A 22,209-nucleotide genomic window follows, 5' to 3' on the forward strand; every position below is an offset into this window, starting at 1 on the left:
GGCTGGACATTATCACATTGGTTTCATTTAGTTCATTCTACATTTAAAAGGAGTCAGCACTGAACAGAGAGATTATAAAAACGCTATGGAAGAACACTTGGGGTCAAAGAAAATACATTATGTAATATAGCAGCCCTCACTTTAATTGCCCACCAGGTGTTTCACATTACAATTCCTTGAATATCACACCAACATGGACATTGCACAGAAGCTGTGATGCAAAGTAGCAAGCACAAGAGTGTAAGTTCAGGAAAAAATAACCACCAGAGGGAGTAAGTGTGGCACTTTATGTAATATCAACATTCAGCAGATAAAAAGATGCAGCCAGTTGGGGAAGGGAAAATTAATTGCTTTCCCCATATTGTCAGGACATTTTCAGTTTACCCTCAAATAAACAATTCAAAGAAACTGATATGTGTGTTTGTGCAACAGATTGATTCACATTTTAGGGTGAATCAATGGCCACAGCAGATTAGACAATTATCAAAGTGGACTATGCAATATCTTTAACCAGGATTTTCCATCATTTTCCTGAATTTAAAAAGTGTTTGAAAAATGTATTGATTTGAAAACTATGCTAAGCTTATTTTAAAACATATAAAATTATGTTTTTGTTGGAACACCCTTTCAGAAAAGGAGGGGGAAATCTTATGTAAAATCTACAGTGTCTAAGAATATAATATTCTTCCTTCTCTTCTTCACATCTCCACTATCAATCATAAAGTAACTGATCCTGAAGTACTGTACTCCAAAAATGCATAGGCAAGGTTTTACTGTTTTCTGAAAGAAGTCAGCACAGGGATTAGCTGAGTAACTCTTGTAGACTTCTATAATCAAGGCTATTGTCAATACAAAGTCCTACTCTAAGCTATTGTACTGTGTGTGAAACTTACTAATGGGACAACAAACTAAGAGATGATGGGAGAGATGGTATTTAGATTGCAAGGTACTTTACAGATTAATGTAACACCTTAAGTTAGGCCTTATAGGCAACTTGTGTGGTGTTTTCAGAATTTTTGTTTTGTGGTTCTATTTAGCACTCCACTATCAGGGATAATGCAACTAAAGCATTCTGTACTAGTTGCAGCTTCTAGGTCATCTCTAGCCTCAAGTAAATGTACTGCAGTAATCAAATCAAGCAATGATTACATCAAAAATCAGTCAGGCTAGATTGTGTAGGATGTTAGTTGGTGCAAGAGCCAATCTGCATGGAACCTTTTTGCTATTTAGTCCAACTATGCCTCCATTGACAAATGAGAATCAAGAGAACTGGCTAAGTTACATACTTGTTCTGGAAGACAGCTTCAGGAACTTATGCTGCTGTCAATGGACTTTGTTGTGAATCTATAGTCATGGCATAGAACCAGAACACAAATACATCTATTGTCTTTTATAAAAGGGCAAGGAGTTTCTAAATGATATCAAGCTTTATGCAGCTAGGCATGGTCAAGAATGCAAGAACTATATAAATTTCAGTAAGGTATTTTCACTGGTAGATTGGGGTAGATTTTGGAGACGATCAGAAGAATTACTTACCCTTCTATATAGTGAATTAATTAAGATAAGGTCTTTCTGAATGATTTGAAATACTTCTTTGCTATCTGGACTGAATGACAACGCACCATACAAATATCAACTAATTTGTGCTCTTTCTCTTGTTGATTAGGTCTATTCTCCTTTGTATTCCTTTCTCAGCCCCCCCACAATTTTCCTTTCCTGATTCACATGAAAAAATAGAGCTGAATGTAACTGATCACAATACTGATGAACTCCAGATTTCTTGATGACTGCCTCCAGTGGCTTCATGTAGGTAGATATTTAACAGTAGTGAAGAATAGAACTTGTGATACCCTCCAGCCTTTGCCCAAAGCCCCAACCAGGAGGATGAAGTTTGAATTCCTCCCACTCCCTCTGACCCACACGTACCTTTTCCACCTGTTTCAGAGAGGATTTCAACTCTGCTCCTACCTTGGCTCCTCTGAAGAAGCCCCACCCAAACGAGCACCCTCTGCTAGGAGGCAGGAGAACTGTGTGCCTCACCTACGTCAGGAATTTTTAGGCTTTTAACCCTTGCTTAACTCTGCTCGAGTGATCATAAAATGCCGAAAGTCAGACTAGATGAGGCATGCAGTTCTCCTGCCTCATAGTAGAGGGTGCTTTTTAGAAGCTTTTTTAAACAGTTAAGCAGAGTCATCCACGGTGAGGCAGCAACTAGCTCAGCCTGACCTCAGCTCTCGCCTTTTTCCTTTTACATTTTTTTTATTTTCATGATGACAGTGTTGAGGCTGTGCCTCCCTGCCTCCCCTGACTGCAGGTCACTGATTAGAACATATAATATTCTTGAATTATTTGTGCACAGAAATGAATTTGTATGAGTTGAAATCTGTACTCTTTTAAGTAGACAATTGAATGTATAGTTAATGTATCTGTGAGCTGATGTGCACTAATGTTACCTAATTTGGTAATAAAATGTCTGCAAACAAACAACAAAATTCAGAGAAAATCAAGGATTTCACAGTTCAACTCTTGAACCACTTATTATGTTATATACCTATTACATTCTCTCCTATTAATGTGTCCATTAATTATTTAGAAGAACTTTGGAATAAAGAAAATCCCGTGAAAAAAAAATGAAAGGCTTTAATGATCTCATAATGAAATTGATTCAAGAGGTTTCCCCATCATTAGACATCTGTTTAAAAATGTCTGCAAGTTAAATTGATATGTTAGAAATGTAGAATGATGGGCAGGATTTATGAAAATGATGATAACTTTTTTTCACCACTAGATGTTGACTTAATATTCAGAAATATGTTATTATATCCCATGATTTTAGATTTTTTATCATCATACAATGAACTATGGATTTTCTAATTATCGACCATGGTATCCTATTGCGCCGGTTGGAGGGGATGGGAGTCGGAGGCACCGTTTTGCGGTGGTTCGGCTCCTACCTCTCCGACCGGAAGCAATGTGTGTTGACAGGGGGGCAGAGGTCGTCCCTGAGGCCACTCACTTGTGGGGTGCCACAGGGGTCGGTCCTCTCGCCTCTCCTGTTCAACGCATATGTGAAGCCGCTGGGCGAGATCATCCGTGGTTTTGGGGTTGAGTACCATCTTTACGCTGATGATACTCAGCTGTATATTTCAACCCCAAACCACCCCAGTGAGGCTGTCGAAGTGATGTCCCGGTGTTTGGAAGCCGTCGGGGTCTGGATGGGGGACAACAGACTCAAACTCAACCCCTCCAAGACTGAGTGGCTGTGGGTACCGGCGCCTCGGTTCAGCCAGCTGACCCCATCGCTGGCCATAGGGGGCGAACAGCTGTCCCCTGTGGAGCGGGCGCGCAATTTGGGCGTCCTCCTCGATGCCCGGCTGTCAATGGAGGACCATGTGGCAGCCGTGGCAAGGGGGGCGTTCCACCAGGTTCGCCTGGTGCGCCAATTGCGCCCCCTACTGGACCGGAGTGCCCTGCGCACGGTCACTCATGCGCTGGTGACGTCTCGCCTGGACTACTGCAATGCTCTCTACATGGGGCTTCCCTTGGGACGCATCCGGAGTCTGCAGCTAGTTCAGAACGCAGCCGCGCGGGTTATTATGGGAAGTACTCGTTACTCCCACGTAACACCTCTCCTGCGCGAGCTGCACTGGCTACCTGTGGCCTTTCGGGTGCGTTTCAAGGTACTGATTACCATCTTTAAAGCGCTCCATGGCATAGGACCTAGGTATCTGCAGGATTGCATCCTACCACACACGTCCCTGCGACCTATCCGCTCACACAGAGAGGGGCTCCTCCTGGTGCCGTCTGCTAGGCAATGCCAGCGGGCGACACCTAGGAGTAGATCCTTCTCTGTGATGGGCCCAACCCTCTGGAATGACCTCCCCCCAGACATTCGAACTACCACCGACCTCCGTTCCTTCCGGCAAAAGTTAAAGACTCACCTATTTCAATCAGCTGGCCTGGCACTTTCTTAGTTTTACCTCCCGGGGATTTATTCATTTTAATTGGGTTTGGGGTTTTAATAAGCTTTTAATGTACTATATTTATTATTCTATATACAGTCTTGCAACCTCCTCCACCTACGTATTTAATTATTTAACTGTTTTATGTATGTATTTTATAACGCATTTTAGTGACTGTACACCGCCCCGAGTCCCTTTCGGGAGAAGGGGCGGTCTATAAATACGAATAATAAATAATAATAAATAATAAATAGGCACAGCATATTTTTGGACAGCATTACAATGCTGTACAATCACTTAGTGTTGCCCCAGACAGTAAGATGGGTAGTATATAAATTTAATAAATAAATTTATTCCAAACAATATGTGACTATCTGACTGTTCTTTATCAATGCAATATAATATTGTAAGATCAAGGTATAATAATGATTTTTTAAAAAATGAATGGGTTATATTACTGGTTTTGTCCTTCCTCTTTTATCCCTCTTTTCCCCCCTGTATGTTATCAATTTTAAAAAGGCATTCGTTATGTTGATTAACTGTGTATCTTACTGTGATTAGACAATTTCATTTTTAGCATGATTATTCTTTTCGACTTCGGGTCATCAAAATTTTTGAAGGTATGATAGCTAATTCATTTTGCCCATCCAAAAAGCACAGAGCAGGTTAGGGGATTATATTTGCGAGGTCGGCTAAGATCCTAGGTAGTAAGGAGGCCTATGAAATCAGCATCTGTGTGAAGATTCCGGTCCACTAGGCTGTTCCCTATCACCCATCCCTCTCCTCGCCCTCTAGCTACGACCTCTCCCTACGACCTGCCCCGTCTTCCGCAGGCTGCCCATTTAGGGCTTTCGCCTTCTCCTCGGGAGCTCGCCACCCTGTCCTTGAACGGCCAGCTGCGCCCCTCTTCCCGTCCGTGGGCTCCCAGCGTCAAGATCCCAGCAGCGCCCTCTGCCGGTCACTGGCGCTGACGTGTGGCCATGCCCGACCACTCCCTCCCCAGTCTCCGCCCGCACGTTGTCAGAGCTGGGAAGCCGCTGTAAGCTCTGCCGTCTCCTCAGCCTTTCCTTCTTGCTGGTAACCGGAGCATCAACCGGGCGCGCTCTTTGCTTTGCTTCCCGGGGCGGCCCGCGCCATTATGTCTCGTGCCGTCCCGCTCCTCCTGATGCTGCTCTGCTTGGCCCAGCGCCGCGTCTCCCTCGCCGGGCCCACCGCCCCATCCCTGGAGAGCGCGGCGGACCCCTGCTTCAGCCAGCCCTGCAAGAACAACGGCACCTGCACGCCGGTCTTAGCCAAACTGCCCGCCGCGCCCCACCGCCTGCCGTTGCTTTTTCTTTTGCCTCAGCCTGCTTATAGCTGCCTCTGTCGCTCGGGGGTCACCGGCACCGAATGCCAGGTAAGCCCGGGGAGTCGGGCGCCTTCCCTTGGGGGACCTTGTGATCCATCGGTCCGACCCTTGCAAAGCGCTCGCCTGTCCTCGTTCATCTCCGCCTTCTCGGGCGTCTTTTGGTGTCCATCTGCCGCCCCCGCGCCTTGGACTCCATCGGCCCGTTGCTTTCGCGGATTCTTCCTCCTTCCATCTTTCCCATCAACCCCCCCCCCCCGCCCCATCTCCACCACCCCGTAGATCGCGTAGTGATTTTGGTTCGCTCCGCAACCGTGATCTTCCTTGGCGGTCGCTCTCCAGGCGGTGGCTCTGCGCTGCTTTGCACTGGTCCCTAAGAGTGGTTTGAGTTCCTTTGATGCAGAATCCTTATCCGACCGCTCTCATTTCGGTTTGTACCTCCGAGTCGGGGCTCGCGACTCTTTTGTGGCATCATCCACCGTGGCCCCTTTCTTGTGACGGATCGCTCATCTGTTACACGCACCGAGCCAGACCTCTCTGTGGGAACCGAGTCCGGTGGCCTTCACACCTGGGCGCTAAGAAGGGCAAAGGCTTGAAGTGCTGAACTTGAAGGGCATATTCTGTGCGTTCACCAAAAAGCTTTCCGTATGAGCACCCTTCCTATGTAAATGATTTTGCACCACTTTAACTAAAGATTTTTTTTTAAAAAAATACCCGGTCTAAGTGTGGTTTAGTGTAATCTTGGTTATTATTTTTGATATGGCTTTTCATATTATGCAAACCCTGGACTCACTTTATGATTCATTGCGCCCTGTGAATCAGAAAATGGGTTAATTAAGTAAGGAGGTTAAGCATTTATGTGAAGGCAGCCTTGTATTTCTAAGAGATGCCACCGAAGATGCCAATTTGGAGTCTTCCTTTTGAGCTGCCTGAATGATGCTGCCTGGGGGGTATTAGAATGACAGTTGCAGAAGTGCCTTCCAGGATGCAGTATTGCAAATTGTTGGTTGACAGGATTCTTTTCTTCTCAAGGTTAAAAGTATTTTAGAGCTTAATGATGTTTTCCATCGGGGTCTTGGGACTTTCATATACAGATTTCCCCCCCAGTGATTAATATGCTAGTGATTTTTGTCACTAAGAGCCAAATGAGGGCTTGTTCACAGACTTTGGGTAATCATATGGTTTCCCATTTTCATTGGAATTAAAATAGGTAAGTAAAACAACTAGAACGGCCATTTCCCTCCCCTCAATTATGTTTCAGTATGAAGAATATTAAACTTTTGCTAACATCTGTTATGAAATGTTACATCTATCCAGTTTGGTCTGGTCTTTAAAATGGTGCATTGATATATGTCTTTCATTCTTTCTGAGGAAAAAAGATGATGAGGAGGAGGAATAGAATGATAATGGTGGTGGTGGTGATGATGACAATGAATTTGGTTATAGAATAAGGCTGCAATGGACTACATTTCATGTTTATTTAGAAATAACTAATGGCTTTTACTTCTGCATAATTATGCCTAAGTATAGGTCGCTAATCAGTGATGCTATTTTTACCACGCTAAATTTACTGAATATTTTTAACGTGGCAAAAAGGTTTGCAATCTTTCTCTTTCTCCCCCCCCCCCATCCCAATATTACGTAAGATGTTGCATTTATGAATACAGGGATACGAAAAGAACAAAAGGCTACTGTGTGAAAGACTGAAAATTAAAGACTTCATGAAAGAACTTGGGAAAAAGAAGTTCTGCGTTTTACGTCACGGTGCCCCTCTTCCTGCAATGCAAGTTTGTGGGAGGCTGGATCAAACCGAGGAGAAATAAATGGAACTCTTTTAAACCAAGTGAATCTTGTAAATTAGGTGTTGACTGTTCCTAGGTTTCCTTCTGCGTTGGAAGAAAGAGAGTGTTGTATAAATTGTTCTGCCTTCTGGAAGTTAACAAAAGTAAATTGCTATTTTAAATACCAGTAAAGTGTAATGTCTAGAGAAGACAGAATGGCAACCTGAGATATGTTTTAGCCATTTATATCCACTTTGTTCAATTCTCATTATTGTATACTTTTACCCTAAATGTAATTGCATGAAATCTTTGAAAAATAAGTATATTTAAATTCTTTTACAGTTTGTTGCAAGATTATGACTGATTTGATCAAATTGGATTGATTTTCCGTACTATTGGAAAACTGAATTATCAAGTCAATTTGTTTCACAATGGATACACAAGCTTTCCTGCAAAACAAAAAGGCTGATTTTCCCAGTGAAGCATACCTATTCCCTTGACCAGAGGGCAGATTGAAGGAGATGCTGTATGTGAGGCCATTGGAAACACCACAGAGCCACCAACATAGCTATAGGTCTTCTTAGAAGAACTTTTGTTTACAATTGAGAGCTTGTTCTTCTCCAAGATTTTCAAAGAAAACAATAAAGGAAAGATAAAGGTATAGGTTATGGTAGCAGAAGTAGAATTGGATGCAGTTTGAAAGGAGATATCAGACAAGTTGATCATTATATTTTAAAGGTATCTTGTTGATCTTTAAGAAAAATAAATGGGGAGGGGAGGAGCCGAAGTCGTGACGAGACGACGTGCGATCTCAATGCTCTGAGATCGCAGTCGATACTTTTGCCACTGGGTGGTCCAAACGGACCTAAACCGTCCCGCAGATACAGTGAACAGGAAGAATACGTCTTGCTGATCTCAGGACATCACAAAGTCCCTGACTGATCCAAGAGAAGTTCTTCAAACCGGTGACAAAAAATCCAGCCAGAGAAAGTGTTTCCAGCTGGTGAGGAATTTTCACTGTTTTAAAAGTGAATGCCTATAAAAATCTTAAAATTAATTTAAATTGGAGAACAGAACAAATAAGCGGCGGAATTAAATTTGGAATGGTTTTGGATAGTGGGTTATCTTACTTTTTAAATGCTATCTTCACGGATGGAATTTATGCAAGTCTTTTAAAACGAATGGATTAAGTTTCCTTCTATTTTTTTTCTTTTACTATTCTTTGTAATCTATGGACTAAAATTCTCCTCTTTCATTACTGTGGGTGTTTTTCTAACTCATTTAAGAATCGGACTTTTTAAAACTTGAAATACAAAAAAGATACAAAAAGAAACAAAGAAAATTGTAACATTGCAACAATAACACTGCTACTCGGAGGCTGGAGGTTTGTGTATTGGAAATGAAACACTTTTATTTTTTTTCACTGATTATCCTGGCTTGGCACTTCAAGGTCTCACAGCTTGTTTTTAGAGAGTGATAAGAAGAAAAGCACACAGATATTCCTTTGAAGTATATTTTTTAACCAGAGAAAGGTGAAATGTTATTGTGAATCTATGCTTAATCCTGTTAAAACCTTCTAAACTAGAGAGCAGTGTTTGTTAGCTGGAGATAATGGCACAATTTCAACAGCAGAAAGAAGTTTTAAGTCTGCAAAAGATATTCTCAGAAATACAGAAATTATCAGATACACATGAGAGGATAGAGAAGAAGTTGGAAGACTTCAACAGCAAAATATGATGAAGAAGTTGAAGATGTTAATCAAATGGAAAAAGTGGCGGTTAAAATCCTAAAAATCAAAGAGGAAAATGAATATAAAGAAATTAAAATTGCTGATATTTATAGTGATTGGTTTGTCTCTGAAAAGGGAAAGAGTGGAATACTGAAAGAGGAATTAAATGGAGGGGAAATCTACCCCAGATGGCAAGATACAGAAGAGAAAACAGAATTTATTGGATTTAAAGAGATAAATTTTATTAGCAATAACATTGATAACACTACCGACAATTAAAGATGCTGATTAAGGAAACAGAAGAAGGGCATCAAAATTACATGAGATATTTTATAAGCAAAGAGTTGCTAAGAGGAGTCCATACAAAGTTGATTAAGGAGATGATTAAAGGACTGACACCACAAATGGCAGAAGATATGAGACTGTTTTGCTACTGGAAAGATACAGGTTGATAGATGGAAGAGTATAATTTAAAACTAGTTAAACTTAGTGAAATTTAGTGACAATAGATATAGTTAAATAAATAATTGATAATGATAATAATGTATACAATGTGTAGTGTTATGATAAGTAATAACTGGATATTAATATTGAATGGTACCCATGAAAGGAAGATTAGAAACCCTTTTGGATTATATATAAAGGTTAATAAAAAAAGAATTAAGTTAGATTCAGTTAAGTCTTTATTATTAGGGGGGAAAATAATATGATACAGGATATAGTCACATAAAGGAGGGATAATGATAACAACGCATATATAGGTATGGGTACAACATAAGGAAATGGGATGTAAATTGTAAACACTGATTTGGAAAGAAGGATTAGAAAACTTTGTTATTAAATATTATGGATGTTTAGCTAGAATAGGACATAAGGATTTAGTGTTATTGGAGGATTTTAGAAATAGTAAATGAAATGCCAGTATGTGGTTATGTATTAAATCTTGGTATATTTTATGATGAAGGAGGTTTAAACAATTATAGTCAAATGAAAATGGAGGTATGATGATGGTAACATGTATAAATATCTGAGTTAAAATATTTGAGTTAATATGAATTATGTTTGTTGACTGTAGAAGAGATGCACGTAAACCTTTTTGTAACCAACTGATACATTTTCTACAGTATGTAAAGAAGGATGTGTTGTTTGTTTTAAAAATTAAAAATTAAAAAAACTTTTATATATATAAAAAAGAAAAATAAATGGCTTTTTAATGGACCTTCCTCTTTCTGGAGTAATAGTTCTTGATTATAACTTCCCTATGGTGTTGAAATTTCTGCCCAGCTTGTTGACCTCCATGATTTTTGTTTTTCTATTTTCCTATTTCCCAACAAAGACACAATTACAATTGTATTTATTAGTCGTACTGCAGCTCATGACAATATATACAGAGTCCCCTCTTTCATTTTCTTCATAATAAACCTGTGAGTTTGGGAGGGCTGGGAGAGGGTCAATCTCCAGAGTAGTCTAATGAGTTTCCTCCACCTTGATATGTGTAGCCACTCTTCAGATGGTGGACACTTTCTTGCTAGATTTGGAAGTAATTCTAAAAGCAGTTCCTCCTACCAGGCACTCCATGAAACTTAAAGCATATGATTTTTAGGATTATTGAATACAATTGTAGATAACCCCATAAATGCTTTTTGTTGCATTATCCACCTCCCCAAATATTTGCATGTAGGCCTGTGATTTTGAGAAAAGATTGAAAACCACCATACTGAATCAAGACCAAGAAGAAATGACCATGGATGAGAAACTAAATTTCTAGTATATCGGTGGATCAAATTGGTTGTAAACTAATTTTTGTTTTCACTGAAATGCTAAGGAAGAAAGATTTGTTTTCCACTCTTCATAGTTTGATTATAAAAATATTAAAAATATTTGAATTATTTTGTGTTTTTAAAATATATATTCACATTTTCCCATCTTTCCCTTAAATTGTAACTTAATGTTTGAACATATTTACATGTTTGCATGTTTACAATGTTTTCTATGTCTGCCAATGTTAATTAACCTCTGGATGTGATTTTGAAAGGATGCCCTTCAGGGTTAGGTGTAAAACTAAGCACTTCAGATTGTCTTTATGGCAAATAAAGTGTCCTTCTATTTATGCATCATGAGCTATATAAATGCTTAGAAAAGGTTCTTTCTTTTTAAAGTACACAAAAAGTCTATTGAATCCATTGAAAAGGCTGCTTTGCATAATTTACAGGTCATTACTCTGTAAATTGTTTGCTTCAAGAAATACTTCAAGAGTTTCAAAGACTATGATTTGCCTTCCTGTATTCATAGTTGTTGAAAGGCCTTAAGAAAAGCTTTGTAAGGAAATTATTAACAAAAAAAAATCCAATACATCAAAGTGTTTTAGTGTTCTATTTTCTAATTTATTTTTCTCTAAAATCATTTTCATTTTTCTATTATGCCTGCTATGATATCAGTAATATAATGAAATGCATGCTTTATATTATATCATAGACAACCTAATACTATATATCGAGTAATCAATGTTGCTTATACAGTATCATATGCATCATATTTATTATGCATTTCACCAATTCATTCATTTTTAGAATGGATATTGGTCACATAAAACATGAAGTTTAAAATGTCTGCTTTAAACCAATAGATAAAGCAATTTTAGAGCAGGTAAGGATTCTATCTTGTAGGGGGGAATATATTATGTTTGGTGATCTACAAATTGTTGGAAGAATAAAAACAGATGTCAAAAATGAGGGAGGGCCATAGAACCAGAACCTTTACTAGAATGCAAATATAAGTTGTTGTTCAGTTATGATAGTGGGACGGAACAAATAAAAAATGCATGATAAAATGGATGCAATAGTGTAAAGAAACAAGTTACAGCACAATGATGGGAGCAATTATGGAACAATGGCATAAAGTCTACCCTAAATTATAATATTAGGGAAAACTGATATAAAATATTTTGTAATAGTTATATACTTCCATTAATAATCACCAGGAAAGACATATAGTAATAAATGTTGGAAATATCATAAGACACAAGGAACATTTTATTCTATGTAGTGAACATGTAAAACAAATTTCAAAAGTACTACAAAGGAATTTACAGGTTATCCAGAGGAATTTAGCTATCCAATTTGAAATGAAACCAAAATTCTTCTTAGTAATCTAATTCTAAAACATAAAACATGCCACTTTATTAAGATACATCTATATGGGAGCAAGGATAACTTTAGCACATTACAAAAGAGATACATTACTAAAGAGCTCAGAATGGGAATTGAAACTTGGACAATATTAAGTCATGGCAAAATGAATTGGATCACCATATGTGGACTTAATGTTTTGCACCTGACAGCAGGAGATGAGCAAAATTTGGCCTGGTTATTATTTGGCTAAGAGATCACAAGAGATAGCAAAGGCTGTAGGGAAGGTTAAAAAATAATTCAGAAGCCAGCAGTAACCATTTTCACACTGTTATGTTTTTTTACATAAAATTACCAAAAACTGAGCTTGACTTGAAGAAAACATTTACATTTATGCCTGATTTGTTGTCTCTGGACTTTCCCTCAAACCTGTTTTGTTACTTATAAATTCATTTGCAGATTATACTAGGCTGCTCATACCCCCTCTGGGACATCATTTCAGAGACATTTCTTTACTTAAAGAAAGAAGCAGGATGATCAAGAGTGGATAAAAAAAATCAGTGGTAGCAAGAGCAACTTCCAATTTCCTGCTGGCTTCCCCATTAAATTTCCTTGTAAGAATCTGGCAGGGACATTGGAAACCCACGTCCCCTCCTGCCCCTTTCTTTGCCAGCAATCAGGCAAGTGGTTGATGCTGAGTGAAAAGGAGTGAGGGATTGTGAGACTGCTGGAAAACTGTCATGGGACATTGAAAATGAAGATCCCATGACTGCAGCAGGCACTCAGCAGCATAAGTAGCAGCCAGTGACATTCAAGCAGCCACAGCTTCGCCAAGTTTCATTCCTAGGTAGTCATCCTGGATTTTGAGCACATTCTGTAAGTTAGCCACTTAAAGTATCTTGGTTTGAAAATTGTTGCCCTATAATGCCTGATTTTGCCCAATTCAAGGTCATTACAAGGATAGTTTTAGTACTATAAAGGTTCCAATTTCCTTGCCTAATCTTAAATAAAGCATATTATTTTCTCCCCATTGAATCTTAAAAAGATTTTCCTAAATATTCCTAAATATTATTTACTCAGTTTGCTTTATTAATCCAATTAATATTTTCCATGTTTTCTGTTCTTGTGTTACAAATATTTGCCATTTACTGTAGCAATCAAATGTTTAATGTGCTCTTTTAATCTCTAATATTTTATCTGTTTATTCCTTTACTGCAGTTAGGTCATTTCAGGATGTTGATTATAATGATTTTGTGGAGTGGTCTTTTAAAGGTGGCAATGTTTATTTCTACATTTATTTATATACGTGGTAAAGTGGACTTGCTAAGTCTGAGGGATGTCATGTTTTTTTCAGCAGACAAGGGCTCTGGGCTTCTAAATAACCTTACAATATCATTGGTTCGTGACATTCTATTTCCTACTGTCTGACTGTTTCAGTCTTTTCTTCACGTTATCTCTCTCTTTTTCTAGTATTTTTGTTTTGCTATTTCTTTTCTCCTCTGTTGAGCCACTGAGATTGTTTTTTACTTCCTGAACAATGAAAATTGTATGTCAGATTTTCCAAGCCATTACTCAACCTCCATTATTATTCATGATCTTGTAAAAACTGTTAGTAGCACTGATATTCTTCTCGTTGTCAGTACATTTACCTTGGACACAATTACCCTTTGTCCAAATTAAAACTAATGGCTCAGACAGATAGGATTTTTTATTTCGTGTTTCGACTGCTGTTTCTTCAAAGTTTCATTAATATAAAAGTATAACATTACAAAAATCAAATACATAAAATTCCTAAATTATAAAACACAGATGGCTGAAGATTCTATAAAATATAGTTTTACACGGATGGAGAGGCAGAGAGAGAGTAGGCTGTAATTCCATTATTCTGGCCTTCTTCTGTACCACAAGATACTGCATATTTCATTTCTATTAATCTTTCTAATTCTAGATAAATCTTTAGTAATCTGTTACTAAAGGTTGCCAAAGTACTGGCTGTTTTTCTTATGTTAAGCCTGAAATAAAAGCCTTTTAATGCATTAAAAAAAAGTATGTAATGATTTTTGACTTTCTCATTTCATCCCTTCTGTATATAGAAATGGCTCCTTATGATTGAGTACTATCTTTATTGGAAGTCCTTGGCTATAATTCAGAGGATCATTTAATTGACCCCATGGGATGACTTGGCAATTTAAAAAAATATTTTTGATGCAATATGTGAACTTACTTGGCAAGGAAAAGCAAACGTTCTTATTGAGAATTGCACATATATAGAGTAAGAGATTTTATTATTTGATAATTCTGAATATTGAAGATTCAAGTTTTGTTTCACTTGAATTGGAAATGGTATGTGATTCTCAAGATTGGGAAATTAAAGATAAACTAGTCAGTTGGTTCAACAGAGATTCTCATCTAAACCTATACTTTTTTTATTCTTCCCTCCAGAAGAGTAAATAATGAATTATTGTAAAATATTGATTTTAATTAACTCAGGAATCTGATGGGAAAATTAAGGGAAAAGGGAAGTCTGAACAAGAAAGAAAATTCAAAACAGCACTCCTTTCTTAAATTGCCATTACAAATGTGTTTAATTCAACATTATTCAAGCAAACTGATACTTAGGCAATGTAATTGGTTCCTTCCCTTTCTCCTATTTGCAGTTTGGCCATATATTGAATGGGAAGAGAATTCTGTCGGATAAATGTATTTATTTATTTAGTAAATTTATGCAGCTGCCCATTTCACATAAGTGACTCTGAGCTGTCTATGTTAGACTGTATGTTCATACAGGTATATGGCATTTTTTCAATTCTTGAAATTCTCTCTCTCTCTCCCCCTTCCCCCCCCTGTGTGTGTGTGTGTGTGTGTGTAAGTATGTAAAAATATGAATAACTTTTGGACTTCTTTAACAGTGTCTTTACATTTTACTCATTTTACCTTTTGTATTTATTCTTTATAACATTGTACAGTATGTTGCAGGTTTACTATTTTTCTTTTTGTATAAAATACGTTTTTATAAAAAATGAAAAATAGCAAACAAACTCGTATTAAATATATATTTTGAAAATGATATAATTATTTGATTTCTTTTTCATTTACTATAATACTTTTATGTTTTAGTAATGGGGAGGAGAGGTGCCTTCAGGTCAGTTTTTGTCTCCCAGTGACTGCCTGAATTACTGTCTGCAGTTTTCTTGGCAAGGTTTTATAAGGTATCCAGGAATGACTTTGGGATACATGAGCTACAGACTGGACAAGTGACATGTAGAAGATTTCTCAGTCTATAAGGAGGCTAAAGAGAGGAGATGTGAAAAGTGTTTCAGAAATGACTTGGCCTAGTTTTCTGGAGAAAAAGTAAAGCAAGGTGGAAATACTTTCAATCTGGCAAGATACTATTCACGTAATCTTTCAATAAATGTAGAGTTAATACTCATGGTTGTGCTTCTTGTCTGGTTTATATCAAAGAGCTAATGGTTTTTCAGAATAGTTTTGCCATTGTGTCCTTCTCAGGGATGAGAAAAAGCTTTGTGCTTAAGGCAGGACTAGAAATCACAGTCTCCCGGTTACTAGCCTAGTGCTTTAACCACTACCAAACTGCCTCTATATTTTTTATGTAAAATTAGTGCTGTATTTTTTTTTAAAAAACTACTTCCTTCCAGCAATACTGGTGGCATAGTGTATAGTCAGTTGTGTGAAACTATGGAGTATAGCTTGCCCCAGTGTGATAGGCTTTGTAAAACAGGTCCTGTCTAATTGTCATTGTTGTTTGCTTATAACCCAAATAGAGAAACAGTAACAAGGTAAAAGCCATAGGAATAAATTCTTGTTGTGAACTACCCACTTTCACCTGGTTTGGAATCTATCTGATAATGCCAGGAGGAATAAGCCTTGGGGAAAAAAACCAATGTCAGCCAATAATTTAACATAACCTGCCATATTGAGGTCCCCGCTCTTGTGATTTCAGTTTCGACGTGTAACGTTGTATCAGTAACACAGTGAGGAATTTGAAAAATTGCTCTTAGAAGTTTAGATTGGACAAGTTTTAGTGATACAGGGTTGGAAGGTGGTTTAGCTGTGCATCATATAATCATTGTGCTAGAGTCTTGGCTTCAAAAAGCTTAAAAGCTGCAGGTTGGCCTCCCCTGGAGCTAATGTATTAACAAAAGACTTATGTTAAGAAAAAGACAAACGTCAGGTGCAGTGAGTCTCTAAATGGGAGTTATAACCCATGAGTGGGTCCCAAGTTGAATTAAATTATGTATCAGATTTATTCTTCAAATTTCTGAAACATTTGAACATTTTATGTTGCCATTCTTCTAAAGAGAGAATGTGATTTCCAGTAAGACGCATAAAGTATCTTGGCAGCTATTATCATATACAGAGCCAGTGTAGGAATGTAAGGTTTGGTGACATTTACCAGAAAAACAACTGGAAGGAAAGATAATTTATTTTTAAGGTTTATTGCAATCTTTAATAAAGTCTTTCGTAATGTTGCATCAAATATGAGGAAAAATCCAACCTTCTGCATTTCTGGCCATTTTTAAAGAATGAATTACCTGTTTTGGCAGTGGGCACCAGAGTAACAATAAAGTATCCTCTGTCCTTTTCATAAATATGTTACTTAGGAATATTTGCCTTCCATTGAACTTTTATGATCACATATCGGTTATCTTATTTGGACGCTGCACCCAATTAGTTATGCAGCCTTTAACTTGGTTAATTTTTCAGTTGTATTTCAATAACCATTTGTAAAAAGCTACAAGAGCTGTTCTGGGTTTTATATTATATTATACATTTTTCAAATTCAATCACATCTCTACCTGAGTTTATCAATTCTTCAAGGTAAGTCAGATTAGGAAACAATGTGAACCAACGTTATTATTGTAAAGTTATAGTAAAAGAATCATACAAATCTGAATATATTTTATTTCTCCCAATGTCAGGGTTACAACTAAAACACCCATAACAAACAAAACTCTGAGGCAGATAGATTCCTCAAAGAATAGTTTTATTGGATATATCATACTGGCACAGTTCAGGTGAAAACCAACTCAAGGTTCCAGCAATTTTCACCTAATTAAAAGTAAAAGTTTTTCCCCTTGCCCAAATAATCAGTCACATGATCCAATCAAGGTGCCGGCTGGTTGCTTGGTAACTTCACTTCTCCTTACTCTCTGGCCACCTGTGGGAATGTCCTTGGTTCCCAGGAGAAAGTGTTTTGTTTAGACTACAAAACCCCAGCTATCTCTATTCCCCCTACCCTATCCCTCAGCTCCAGTGTGGCAATCCTGAAGTCTCAAAATGGCTTCAGGGCTGACATCCTGTTTCTGTAAGTGAACTAGGAACATGTTACATTATTGTCCTAGATTCAAGTTCTTTTATCTGATCATTGTCTTGGTCACATTTCTTTCTCCTATCTCTCAAGGCATTCTTCCTGGCTCTCTGTCTATCCATCTTATTAGCTCAAGCTGTAGGGGAAAGGTTATAGTTACAGAATGACCTCTTGCAGAAAGTGGATCTTTTTCTAATGGTGTCTGCCCTCTGAGACATCTTACTATTTAAGGTGAAATTGGCTGCAATCCTGCTTTTCTTCTGGAACACGGTTCCCAACCTTTCCAGCTCCACAGATCAGCCCGGCAGTGGTGGGGGAAAGAAATAATGGGTTTGTGCATGCACCTGTTGCTTGTACAAATGGAGCTTTGTGCACTTGCCCAGTGATTGTGCGACCTGGTTCCCAATGGACCACGGACAGGTACCAGGCTGTGGACCCAGGGGTTGTGGATCCCTGTTCTGGAAGGTGCTGAAGACCAGGCTGTTTGTCCCTTTATGGAGGACAGGAAGTTAGTGAAATCAAAGTGATTTATATTAATTTGAGATTTTCAGCTGGCATATTTTTAGAACGTGTGTTGTATGTTTTATTAACTGTTTATATTGTGATTTATTTTTAAACTTAAACTTTACCACCCAGAATATTTTTAGCCATAGGGACAGTCATTTATATCCATATAAAGAAATATTCTGCCTTGTTTTTGTAATTCCTTTTGAATTGTGCTTTTTATTTGAAGATATTGAAACCCCTGGTAATTGTGACTGTTTTGAAGAAAATCTTGAAAGATTCCATCTTTGTTTATTAAGAAATAAGCCTTAGAATCTATACAAGTTAATCTCTCCATTATCTGATATGGTTTCAATTTTAAGAAAGGGAAAAAAAAGAAGACCAGGAAACTACACACCAATCAGCTTGACATTAAGCGTTGGTAAAATTCTGGAAAAGATAATCAAGCAGAGGATTTATGATCACCTAGAAATGAACAAAGTGATTACCAGAAGCCAGGGTTTGGGTTTATTAAAAGCAGGTTATGCTAAACAAACCTTATTGCCTTCTTTGATAATGTGATAAATTAGTGGACGGAGGAAATGATGTGGATATACACAGAGTTCAGTAAGGCACTTGAGAAAATAGCCACAACATACTTCTTCAGAATTATATTGGCTTTTACTTCAGATAAATACTATGTGATCATCTGAATCTTATTAATTTAATATGATACTGAATTGTACTGCTGAATATATCAAATCTTAGGAATCTCTTGGATGGTTAATTAATTGTAAGTATAATTATCAATATGCAAGTTTTATTTGCTTTCTTAATTTGCCAGTTTAATTCTTGAAATTTCTTTTTCTTGTCATCTCTTCCCTGCCATGGTTCTGTTGCCAGTAAAATTAAAGAGAATTATAATTCTTCTCTTTATTATAATACTGTTTTGGAATCTAAAATTATTATTTATCTTAATCTCTTGTTCTTTATAAATATTCTGTGAGAACACTTGAACTTTAGTTCATCCTCTTCAAAGTTGTGAATATGAAAACAGACTTGTAGCCATGTCCGTATTTTATATTGTCAGTGGTTTTCAAAATATATGGAATATTCCTGCTCTTTGGGACAAATCCAGTTTAATTAAGATATATTAGATCACTTAAAAGACTATTTAATGTCTGTGTAAGAGTTGTTATAAAAATTTTATAATCTAGAATTAGTAAAGAGATAGGCCTACATAACTCTGGATGAATTGGCATATTACCCTCTCTATAAATCAAAGAAATGAAAGTCTCTTTGTCATGAGGAAAAGAGTACTTGACCTTGTTGTATCTCATTCATTACCCGGGTTTGATCAAGATTTCTTGGAAGTTCTTATAGTATATTTTAGAAAAGCCATCTGGTCCTGAGGATTTTTTCAATTTCAATATCTGTGTTACTTCTTTTGTTTCATCTTTTGTTACTGGATTTTGTTGATCTGAACATTTTCCAGGGCGCTGCTCTGGAGAGTCCAAAGAAGGGTTAAACACAGCCAATCTGCCCAGAACTGAATTGAAACTGTAAGCCACGCCTCTGGTGCCGACTCTCCTCAGATTTTTTCAATTCAGCTAGCCCAGTAGACGCGCTTTAAGATTTTCTCCAGTTCTAAGATTGATTCCTTGGACTCTCCAGAGGAAGAATAATTTTTTAAAACAGTATATTTAAGGATTTTTAAAGCAGGCTGGTGAGTTTAAATTTAAGTTTGTTTTTATCCCTTTTTAATTGGGTTTTTCTCACCCTTTCGGCTCTCCTGGAGTCTGGGGCTTTGCTCTGGCTCCTAGAAGCCGCAGGCAGCTGTTGGGGGAAGCGCGTGGGTCGGAGTGCCGACGCCAGCGCTGTTGGGGCACCCCTACTGGGGGCCGATTCCCACTGGAAGCCCTCCGTTGCAATTTGTGCTTCTAGCAAGTCAAATTGCTGCGTGGGCTTCCAGGGCAGCCATTTTGGCTTCTTCCCTCTTTAAAATTGGCACGCAAAGCTCCGGTGAGTTCCGGCCGCCATTTTGGATTGCGCAATCTTCCGGCTTTACTTTTAAAAGTTTTTTGCCGCAGCTGCCTGGTGCCTGGCTCTTTGCAGGAGCCGCGTTGAGTCAGACTTGCCCGGTGTGACCGGCGACCTGGGCCCCAATCCAAGCAAGTGATAGCGGCGTGGGATCGTGGCCTGATGGGTCGCCTCCTTTACTCTCCTGCAGGCGCTGGGAGCGAATTCTGCTCGCGCCTAAGAAATTCCAAGCTACTTCAGGCCTTGCAGTTTCTCTGTCTCCTCAGGAGCATCGTGCTGCGGTGGGCTTTCTGGAGGTGGTGAGTGGTGGTTTCCCATCCCCCTACTGCCCCAACCAGTGATTGTTACCATGGCAGATGAGGTCCCTGAAACTTCTGAGGGTGTCTCTTCCAGAGCCCCTGTAAGACAGGCCGGGAAAGCTGCCAGGGAGGCCATTAGAGGGAGTAAGCCTTACTCCAGGCATGGCCCCAAGCAGGGCTCAGGCCTAGACAAAGATGCATTAAGGCGACAGAAGGCCTTAGAAAAACAGTTTTCCAAAGCCCAACAGCAGGCCCAATCTTCCCTTTCAGTGTCTCCTGGGGAGCCCTCCAGGGAAATTCCTCCAGCCCAGGGAGGCCCCATTTCTGATAGTGAAGAAGAAGGGGATTCCTTGGCCATGGCAACTTCTCCAGGCCATTCCATGGCTGATCAGGCTGATCTCTTTGCCTGTCCCTCTGATATGGAGGAGGGACCAGCTCCAATGGGGCCCTTAGCCCCTCAACAGCCGATCCCCGGGCCCACTCAAAGGGTTTGCCCCATTGAGGCCCAAGGGCCTAACCTATCCACTGAAATGCAGGAAATAATTAACAGGGCCATTTCCCAGGGCATTGAGGCAGGCATGCGAAAAGGTGGCAAGCGCACTCGCAAGACCCACCATTTGCAACCCCAGGAGGATTCCAGAGAGATGACTCCTAGCCTTCCACCTCCGTCCCTGCATTCTTCAGTGGCCTCTGATGAGTCAGACTGGGAGGAAGAAGAGGAATTTCTTCCTAGGCAGGAAGCTGAATTCTCTGGGGATGAGGCAAGCCCCGCCAAAAAGCCGGCCTTTTCAGGCTTATTTAATTTGGATAATTTCAAAACCATTTTAGATAAGGCTAAGATCTCAACTCACATGGGGTCCACCCCCCCCAGCTCAGGTGGTTGTAGACCCTGATGATCTATCTGGGGATCTCTTTGAGGAACCCATTTCGGTCCAGGAAATAGTTCCTGTACCCAAGATGTTCCTCAATTTAGTTCAAAGACAGTGGGCGCAGCCAGCTACCATGGCTACCCCCAGCAGCCATGACAAGAAGCTATATACGGTGGATGCCAGCCTGGAGGAGCTGCTCAAGCTCCCTCCTATCGATCCCCCTGTAGCGGCTCTTACCTCCTCTTCTGTGCTCCCTCCTGACCTGTTGGAGGGGCTCAAGGCTGAGGACAAGAGAACCGAAACTGCTTGTCACAAGACCCATCAGGCAGCTTCATGGGCCATTAAGTCCTCCGCTTCAGCCTCCTTTTTCTCCAGGGCGGCTCTCCTGTGGCTGAGGCAGTTGTTGAGGAAGATACCTGCCAAGGATGTTAAAGTCAGGCAGGATATCAATAAAATCATGGCAGCCACAGAGTACACTGCTGATGCCACTCTGAATGCTGCTAAGTTTGCCTCGCGTGCCCTAGCGTCTAATTTTACTTCCAGATGCCTCCTGTGGCTTAGGCACTGGAATGTGGATATGCGCTCCAAATGGAAGCTTGTTACTGCCCCCTTTAAAGGGGACAAGCTGTTTGGTGAGGTCCTTGATCCAGTCCTTGTGGAAAACAAGGACAAAAAGAAAGTGATGCCATCAGTCACCAAAAAGCCTGATCGTAAAGGTCCTGGCTCTTACAGGAGGGAGGCCTTTCGGAACAATGAGCCCTCCACCAGCTCCGCCCCCTATCATCGGGCGTATTCCCAGCAGGGTGAGCGGTCTCAGGACCGTCAGTCCTTTCGAGACAGAGGTCGCCAGCAGCCCTTCTCCAAGCGGCCATTTCGGGGGGGCTCCAGCTCCCGACCCTTTAGGAGGTATAAATGACCATCACAGGTCAGCTCCCATAGGAGGGCGGTTGCAGTTGTTCCACGCCAAATGGGAGCAGACCACGTCGGACCAGTGGGTTCTTCAAACGGTCCGCATGGGTCTCACTTTAGAATTCTGGTCCCCCCCTCCCCGCCACTTCATCCGGTGTCCAGTTCCCTCAGGGTTAGTCAAAAGATCCCTCATGGAACAGGAGATAAGGCACCTCAAGGAGATCAGGGCCATAGAACCTGTCCCAGCAGGCCAGGAAGGAAGAGGGTTTTACTCCATCCTGTTTCTGGTCCCCAAAAACTCAGGAGGGTGGAGGGGGATATTAGATCTAAAGAGG

The 22,209-nt window shown here is 39.6% G+C and overlaps 1 protein-coding gene across 1 annotated transcript in view; it reads left to right on the forward strand.

The window, feature by feature from the left end:
* Positions 1 to 5,036: 5,036 nt before the first annotated feature.
* DNER (delta/notch like EGF repeat containing) overlaps positions 5,037 to 22,209 on the forward strand; it is a 143,819-nt gene continuing 126,646 nt past the window's right edge. The window contains exon 1 of the mRNA XM_081956351.1: positions 5,037 to 5,358. Within this exon, the coding sequence (XP_081812477.1) occupies positions 5,101 to 5,358 (258 nt within the window). The 5' untranslated portion in view covers positions 5,037 to 5,100. The remainder of the gene's footprint in view (positions 5,359 to 22,209) is intronic.

The sequence above is a fragment of the Natrix helvetica genome (genome assembly GCF_964273705.1).
Source record: "Natrix helvetica genome assembly, chromosome: 5".
NCBI lineage: Eukaryota > Metazoa > Chordata > Lepidosauria > Squamata > Natricidae > Natrix > Natrix helvetica.